Source organism: Diachasma alloeum, unplaced genomic scaffold (genome assembly GCF_001412515.2).
Source record: "Diachasma alloeum isolate Michigan unplaced genomic scaffold, Dall2.0 Dall_scaffold_00307, whole genome shotgun sequence".
In the NCBI taxonomy this organism is placed as follows: Eukaryota; Metazoa; Arthropoda; class Insecta; order Hymenoptera; family Braconidae; genus Diachasma; species Diachasma alloeum.
In genome coordinates this window covers 301,128-310,520 of record NW_021680446.1, presented here as the reverse complement: position 1 = coordinate 310,520, position 9,393 = coordinate 301,128, and the positions used below count along the sequence as shown (strand labels likewise).

General features: G+C 37.5%; 1 protein-coding gene across 1 annotated transcript; it reads left to right on the top strand.

Annotated features, from left to right (window-relative positions):
- The first annotated feature begins 12 nt into the window (after nucleotides 1-12).
- Nucleotides 13-8,036, top strand: LOC107039722 (sphingomyelin synthase-related 1). The gene is made up of 6 exons (XM_015259483.1): nucleotides 13-383; nucleotides 2,300-2,877; nucleotides 4,223-4,551; nucleotides 5,656-5,799; nucleotides 5,872-6,026; nucleotides 7,089-8,036. The coding sequence occupies exons 2-6, from the start codon at nucleotides 2,572-2,574 to the stop codon at nucleotides 7,478-7,480; spliced, it is 1,326 nt and encodes a 441-aa protein (XP_015114969.1). The 5' UTR covers nucleotides 13-383; nucleotides 2,300-2,571; the 3' UTR covers nucleotides 7,481-8,036.
- The last annotated feature ends 1,357 nt before the right edge of the window (nucleotides 8,037-9,393 follow it).

Below are 9,393 nucleotides of genomic sequence, written 5' to 3'. Positions count from 1 at the left end.
CGAGAACGTCAACTCCACATGTCCACCTCATCTCTAATTCCAAACAAAACCCCCTGAATCCTCGACCTCGTCCCAACAATTTCGATTCACCAACCAATAAATTCAACATGGTACGTCACACGTGTCCCCCCAATACCCCCATCGGAATCAACTCGTCGGGCATCAAAAGTGGTACATAAATCACAGCAACTCTCACTGATAAACCGACCAAGTCCGAGGAGCCATCGACCTCATCATCAATTCCAAACGCGTGCTTGTGACTGGCCAATTCAACAAAGGATCAATCAAAGCTTGTCAATTAAAAATCACTAATTAATTTTTTTCAAGACCCCTATCAGTGAGTTATCGTTATCGGCACGTGCGGACTGTCTCATCGACCTTTGGTAATTACCCAATAATTTTTATTACTTCATGTATCAAAAGTCACTCTGATAAAACCTCAAATTACGAAAGGATAAACTCTTTTACTGGATTTTCTCGGGAACTGGAAGTGGAAAAATTATGAAAATAGTTTCATTCGACAGCTCGGAAAATTTCCGATTCCAACCCTTGGTCATGGACCCCTTGATCTGCGAAACATCCCCTGATAACAGAACTCAAAATTCTCAAGGTCAAAATCGTTTTTGATCGATTTCTCCACAATGCCCGGGGCAAAATGGGTTCATGACCAGAGGATTTCATCGGAAATTTCCCCGGCTATCGGATGAGATCATTTTCGCGGTCCAATCACTTCCGGTTCCTGAGATAATGAGGAAAGAGCGTTTTTGATAGTTTTCGTTGCAGATTAGACATACATTTAATCACCACAAAGATTCAGCGATTCAATTAAAACTCACTGACTAATTTTTTTCAAGACTTATCNTAGTTTTCGTTGGAGATTAGACATACATTTAATCACCACAAAGATTCAGCGATTCAATTAAAACTCACTGACTAATTTTTTTCAAGACTTATCACTGATCGTCATCAGCACGTGTGAATCATCTCGACCTTTGGTCAACAATTTCCACTAAATTTACCCTAAAAATACTTCTCCTGCATTTTCTCGAAAACCGGAAGTGGGAAAACCGCGAAAATAGTTTCATTCAACAGCCAGGAAAATTTCCGATTCCAACGCCTGATCATGAACCCCTTTATCTGCGAAACATCCCCTGATAACAGAACTCAAAATTCTCAAGGTCAAAATCGTTTTTGATCGATTTTTTTACAATGCCCGGGGCAAAACGGGTTAATGACCAGAGGATTTCATCGGAAATTTCCCCGGCTGTCGGATGAGACAATTTTCGGGGTCCAATCACTTCCGGTTCCTGAGATAATGAGGAAAGAGCGTTTTTGATAGTTTTCGTTGCAGATTAGACATACATTTAATCACCACAAAGATTCAGCGATTCAATTAAAACTCACTGACTAATTTTTTTCAAGACTTATCACTGATCGTCATCAGCACGTGTGAATCATCTCGACCTTTGGTCAACAATTTCCACTAAATTTACCCTAAAAATACTTCTCCTGCATTTTCTCGAAAACCGGAAGTGGGAAAACCGCGAAAATAGTTTCATTCAACAGCCAGGAAAATTTCCGATTCCAACCCCTGGTCATGGACCCCTTTATCTGCGAAACATCCCCTGATAACAGAACTCAAAATTCTCAAGGTCAAAATCGTTTTTGATCGATTTTTCCACAATGCCCGGGGCAAAATGGGTTCATGATCAGAGAATTTCATCGGAAATTTCCCCGACTATCGGATGAGATCATTTTCGCGGTCCAATCACTTCCGGTTCCTGAGATAATGAGGAAAGAGCGTTTTTGATAGTTTTCGTTGGAGATTAGACATACATTTAATCACCACAAAGATTCAGCGATTCAATTAAAACTCACTGACTAATTTTTTTCAAGACTTATCACTGATCGTCATCAGCACGTGTGAATCATCTCGACCTTTGGTCAACAATTTCCACTAAATTTACCCTAAAAATACTTCTCCTGCATTTTCTCGAAAACCGGAAGTGGGAAAACCGCGAAAATAGTTTCATTCAACAGCCAGGAAAATTTCCGATTCCAACCCCTGGTCATGGACCCCTTTATCTGCGAAACATCCCCTGATAACAGAACTCAAAATTCTCAAGGTCAAAATCGTTTTTGATCAATTTTTTCACAATGCCCGGGGCAAAATGGGTTCATGACCAGAGGATTTCATCGGAAATTTCCCCGGCTATCGGATGAGACAATTTTCGGGGTCCAATCACTTCTGGTTCCTGAGATAATGAGGAAAGAGTGTTTTTGCTGATTTTTGCTGCAGATTACCCATCGATTTAATGACAAAGATCGTAACCATTTGTTTTGGTGATACATCGGTGGAACAATGGGCTGATGCACTCTGCACATACCCCCCACCCCTCCAAGAATGTCGGGAAAGCAAGAGCATTACTCCAAGTGCAATCGTTCAAGGACTCTCGTAGTGTCGATTCGAGTGAATGAAAAGAGGTGTTTTATGAGTTTTCGAGGGTGAAGAGGGTTTTTAATTTTTTTCCGGGGTCTTGGGCTCATCGGGGGCCATCAGGGGTCATTAAAATGTCCAAAGGACTCCCGAAAAATGTCGCGGAGTGGAGCAATGAGGAGGTGGCGACGTGGCTGAGGGAGACTGGACATTCGGGGGTGGTGAGACAGTTCGAGGCGCACGATATCGATGGCAAGGCACTGCTGACTCTGAGGGAGGACGATCTCAAGGGCCAGGGAATGAACCTGAGGAAGATCGGGGAGATCAAGAGACTGTACATTAGCATCAAGAAGCTGCAGAAGGAGAATGTGGCGGTGCTGTTTGAGCTGGGGCAGATCGAGTTCTTCTCCAGCAATTTTTACAGCCAGCAGAGGCATGAGGTGAGGAATTCAGGGGACGATTTTTAGGGGGAATAACATGTAATTTCGTAATTTATTTCTTTTATCACGAGTGGACAATTGCAGTTTTTTAATAAATGAGCTGTAACTGGGGATTTTATTCAATATATCGAAATGAATATTGTTTATATTTATGGAAAATAATTACCTGTAACTAGGAATAGTTATAAAGGGAGATTATATTAATCTAATATTGGGACCTGAAATGATAAATTTGGGGTAATCAAATCAAGTTTAGTTCAAGTTTGCTTTAGAATGGGTTATCTTTTTTAAAATTCTTATTTCACTATTCTCTTCTTCTATTTTGTCGTGTTATAGTACTATCATCAATTGAAATATCAAAATTTTGCGTATTATTTCGTTCTGTCGAATAATTCTACATTCAGACCCTCTCACGACTCGAATTCGTTGTCAGTCCGGGTTTAATCGAGGTTCAATCAAGGTTTAATCAGTGTATAGCCGGGATTTAATCAGGGTTTATTCAGCATTTAGCCAGAGTTTAACCCAGGTTCTGTCAGAAGTTAGTCGGGACCATGAATCAATATGAATAAGTATTCAACATAATAGACTGGTAGCTGAGTTTAATAGAGATAGAGATTTTTATATAAAAAGCTCATGACGGTATTGTGTAACTTGATAAGCAATGATGCTGTTCTCACCATTTTTCAACTTGATTAAGAAGCCATTGAAATATACTTTTCAAGCCCTGATTTAATTGCTGTTACTGATGATTCTTTCAGTAATCATGAAAAACCGATTTTCTCTTTCAAATCGCATAAACGATGTGCTGTAACTCAACAACGAATTGTGCGACCCCCATCATATTCTGATAGAATCAAGAGGGTATTGTTATAAATTTTTTGAGCCATCACTAATTCCATTTTGATGGCAATTTTTTGAGTGATCGTTGAAAAATCGATTTTTGAAAAAATATCAATTTTTTCGAACCTGTATGAAAAATTACATTTTAATTGGTGTTAATGAATAGAGCTTATTAAAGTCTACGTTCATGACAAAATGCATGAAATTCGATTGATCGCTTTTAAGAAAATTTGAAAATAAATGAAGAAAAAGGTCATATTTAGTTACTTTAACACAAAAAATTTGAAATTTAAATCTTGAAGCAAAAACGTTGAACAATTACATTTGGGAACAAATTGTTAATGTTTTTATTGCATAGTTTCATATAATGACAACAAATTCAATGATTATAGGTTTTATCTATTTACCACCATCGCTCCCCTCCCCTCCCACCTCCTGAAATCTCAATAACAGAATAATCTCGACGTGTCAGCGTAATATCCGCAACAAACAATTGATTTTCCAGTTACCAAGCACAACCTCGAACAACGAGAGTTCAATAGAGCACGAGTTTTACTCGGCCTCGGTCTCAGATGACGGTCACGCCTCGCACTTGCCCCCCGAAATCTGGAAAACAGTGATAAGCCTGGGGTATTTGTTCATCGTGACGTGGATAACTGCCTTCGTGATGGTGATAGTCCACGATCGAGTCCCTGACATGAAGAAGTACCCCCCCTTGCCGGATATATTCCTGGACAACGTGCCCCACATTCCCTGGGCCTTCGACATGTGCGAGGTCACGGGGACACTGCTGTTCGCCATTTGGCTGACTGTTTTAATTGTTCATAAGTACAGGTACTCAAGGGCCTTGTTAACATACGCGTGAAAATTCGTGCGTTGATGATTACCAAGTTTCCAACATCTGAGAAGTGCGAAGATGATGGTTTTGGGTAGAAAAAAATAGATTTGGATGTTCCAGAAAATTGATATTTTCTGTGCAATCGAGAAATCTCATTTCCATCACCCGCACACCTATTTCGGTCCCGAAAAATGTTTGTTTGATGCTGAACAAGGACCAAATAGCTGTTCGCACCGAATAGCTACATTTTTGGGTCGAGAAATTTGTATGAATGATTCAACGAGATTGCTATTTGTTTGTCGTTTCGGCTATTCAATACTCAAATACAAGAAATGAATTTTTAAATAGAATAACAATGACGATGTGATAGCAACCCTGTAACTTGGAACGAAATATTTATCATTCAGCTTGACTTTGTGAGAGATATTCTCATCCTGAAATGTCACGGTCTCCCCGCGAATGATCAGCCTCTTGAGCCAAATGTTTCGTTGTTGAAAGCAGAGCCAAAATATCTACATGTTCATGCTGCCTCTTCCAAATCTCGAGCGAAACATGAACAAAGTATTACCTCAATTTTCAGCATCAGATCAGATTTTTTGATCGGATAATCTATCGTCGACAGGGGATGGGAAATTATCCGCAGAATGCAGATTCTCAAAGTGATGAGACCCATTATTTATTGAGTTATCTTATTATTCATGTTTGGAAATTTTGCATGTTCAAATGACATAATTTCTACCTTGGTGATCATTAGACAAGTACTTTGTTGATCCAAAAAACCTTTACTTGGAATTAGCTCTTCTCTCTTAGTGTATTTCTACCAAAATTCGCACGTTGATAATTACCAAGTCTCAAACATTTCGTCTTAAACATTTGAGGAGGGCCCTAAGATGATAAATTCTGTAGCATAAATAGATTTGGTTCTTCTAAAAAATTTATATTTTCTGTGTATTCAAGAAATCTCATTTCCACCACTCGCATTTTGCACGTTCAAATGACATAAATAAATTCATCCTTGGTAATCATCGAAGTGCATTTCATTAACATCAACTGTTTATTTTTTCCAACCGACTTTAATTTCTTGTTTCGTTAATTTTCAGATTTATATTACTAAGAAGATTTTTCGCTCTATCTGGCACAGTCTTCCTCCTCAGATGTGTCACAATGTTAATAACTTCGTTATCAGTGCCTGGTGCTCATCTCCAGTGTCAACCAAGAGCTACTCCAGATGACCCTTGGGCTAGGTGAGACTTCAATCATCATTTTTGTGCATTTATTTGGGCGATGAAGGGCCTAATTTTGGTTTTTGCTCGCAGAACTGCTTATGGAGAACTGTACAATAAAATATCCATGGCGTATGTCATCTGGAGGGGTGCTGGGATGTCTATTCAGGGGGTTAGAACGTGTGGAGACTACATGTTCAGTGGACATACTGTTGCATTGACGATGTTGAACTTTTTTATAACTGAATGTGAGTAAAAAATTTTTCCACAATATTTTTATTTTTTTGTTGATGAATAGAAAGCTAATTTTCCTGACTTTATCTGTGGGAATTTTCGGTTTTTGACGACTGATCACTTAATTTATCTCGTTAACAAGTTCATTTAGTGAGAAATGTCAGGAAATTTTTTCATAAATCAACTCCTCATCATGATAATTCCGTACACAAGGAGAATCTTCATAAATTCTTGCAATTTAAAAATGTTAAGAAAACATTTTTGTTTCAATCAACGAAATAGTCGTCAAGATAGAAATTGCTTCATTTGGAATAAATAATAATAAATAATAAGATGATTCAGTAAATAATGGGTTTCATAACCTTGAGAATCTTCATTCTGCGGATAATTTCCCCTGTCGACAATAGATTATCCGATCAAAAAATCTGATCTGATGCTGAAAATTGAGGTAATACTTTGTTCATGTTTCGCTCGAGATTTGGAAGAGGCAGTATGAACATGTAGATATTTTGGCTCTGCTTTCAACAACGAAACATTTGGCTCAAGAGGCTGATCATTCGCGGGGAGACCGTGACATTTCAGGATGAGAATATCTCTCACAAAGTCAAGCTGAATGATAAATATTTCGTTCCAAGTTACAGGGTTGCTATCACATCGTCATTGTTATTCTATTTAAAAATTCATTTCTTGTATTTGAGTATTGAATAGCCGAAACGACAAACAAATAGCAATCTCGTTGAATCATTCATACAAATTTCTCGACCCAAAAATGTAGCTNTTGTTATTCTATTTAAAAATTCATTTCTTGTATTTGAGTATTGAATAGCCGAAACGACAAACAAATAGCAATCGCGTTGAATCATTCATACAACTTTCTCGACCCAAAAATGTAGCTGTTCGGTGCAAACAGCTATTTGGTCCTTGTTCAGCATCAAACAAACATTTTTCGGGAGCGAAATAGGTGTGCGAGTGGTGGAAATGAGATTTCTTGATTGTACAGAAAATACCAGTTTTTTGGAACAGTCCAATCTGCCAAAAAAACTTCCCCAATTAATCAATTCCTCTTCGGCTTCCAGACACCCCGAGAACCATGTACTTCCTCCACACCTTCACCTGGATGCTCAACATGTTCGGAATATTCTTCATCCTCGCAGCCCACGAGCACTACTCCATCGACGTATTCGTCGCCTTCTACATCACCTCTCGTCTGTTCCTCTACTACCACACCCTCGCCAACAACCAGGCCCTCATGCAGCGCGACTCCAACCGAACCCGAATATGGTTTCCCCTCTTCAGCTTCTTCGAGTCATCGGTCGATGGAATAGTCCCCAACGAGTACGAGTCGCCCTCAAAAATCATCTGCAACATCATCTGCACAATCAGGGATATCTGCTCCTTCGTCAAGCAAAAAATGATGCAAAAGACTAATTTCGATGTGAGTGAGGACAATTCGAAGAAGAAACTATGAAAATTCGTTGTGCCTCCTAGGTTATCAATTAAATTTATTAAAAAACTAAAAGTGTTAATTAATTTATTCAATTCACTTTCTTTCTCAATTGAAAAAAAATCCTTCACCTTCATGATTGAGAGGGAAATGTAAAATCGGACGACCGGTTTTGCCCCAGTGGTTTGAATTTATTTTTTTATTCAAATTTAGTTGTATTTGAATTTTGTTTTACTCTATTAAAATTTGAATTTTAAATTTTTTGTCAGTGAAAAATTGGAAAAGATTAATTTAGCTTTTTAGAATGTTTTTAGTATCTGTGGGGCAAAATAGGCCTTTTTTTAATTCTAAGGACGATTTTTGGATTTATCTAATGGGGTAACTATCGACCCCCTCTAAAAACGCTGAAAATCAATATTTTTTTCTCTTGTTAATCTACTTTTAATTTTTTATCGCATGAAGAAATTATCGAACTATTAAGAATTTCATATTTTTGTATACAACGACTGGTGTTATATCGACGATTATCAAGTATTGATTTAGTAATTTATTTAACGATGAAATAATGTGTAAATGAATTCATGACTTCGTAATTTATGTAATAAAAGTTATAGAAAAAAGTCGTCAGCAATTATTCCAATCCCCTGTCTCAGACCATTCACCATAAATGCATTCCTGGCATCTAAGATCTTGAAATTGTTAGAAATAATCCACCAATTTGTTAAAAGTAATGGAATTAGAATTTAAACAAAATGCAGAGAGTTTATTAAAACTAAAATGATAAAACAATTTGAACTTTTTTATAACTCCTGGGGTAAAACGAATCATTTCTTCCTAAATTTCTCTATTATATTTTTTATTATATTTTCTGTCATATTTTTCATCATATTTTTTCTATTTTTGATTTTTGTCTTTTTTTGTTATAAAAGAGAAAATGTTCATTTCCACTTTTGGTGATGAAGATGTCATCTACCTCGTGTAGTACATCCATAAATTGACCCGAGTTTAAAAAATTTCCAACATCGTCTTGTGTCACTGATGTTTTTCATTAATTCCTCCAAACGTGGAAAAATTGAAAAAACATGGGTACACGATGCACATGAACGTTTTCTAATGTTAATCAATTGATACATGGATCAGTATCTTACATTCGGAATATATTTATCCATCTATGGAGGGAGGGCACAGCAGGTTGCCCAGTGGCATCCATAGATCGGCTTTCCAATCGGCAAATGGATGAATAAATAGTTGAGGAGAGATTTCACGAAACGAGTGGCACAACCGATTTTTGAGAAAGTTCGAAAAATCCAAAAATTCAAAAAATTAATATATGAATTAAATTCTAATTGATGTCAGTGAATAAAGCTCAGCAATATCTACATTTGAAAAAATATACTATTGTGTCACTAGTGCGTAAAGTTCAAGAGCATGCGTGAAGTGAATTTTACGCACGCAGTGCGGAAAACAAGTGCTTTAGGCATCACAAAAAACGAATTTCAAGTGCGTAAAGCGAAGATTTCCTCACGAGAATTCACTTTACGCACGCTCGGGAACTTGAAGGAGCTTGCAATTGTCAAAATAATCGAAAAACAGTTGAATGATTGATTCAAACGATTGCACGCATCGCGTTAATCCTGCGTTGCGCTCGATTGCGGAATCTCCTTTACTTTTTCCGTGCGGAAAACAATCAATTTCCACGTACTAAACAGTTTCGAAAAATGCACTTTTCAGGCAGGTATTACAAAATAGCTATTTTCGTCACAAGGCCGAAAAAAAACTTTTCGAAAAAAACTTTTCGGCAACTGAGAAAACTTGTTTTCGACCGAGCGACGAACATAATTTTTCTTCACAATGTCCGTATGCGACGTTTCATGAACAGCGTGATAAAATAGCTATTTTCGTGACAAGGCCGAAAAAAAAAATTTTCGACGAGTGTG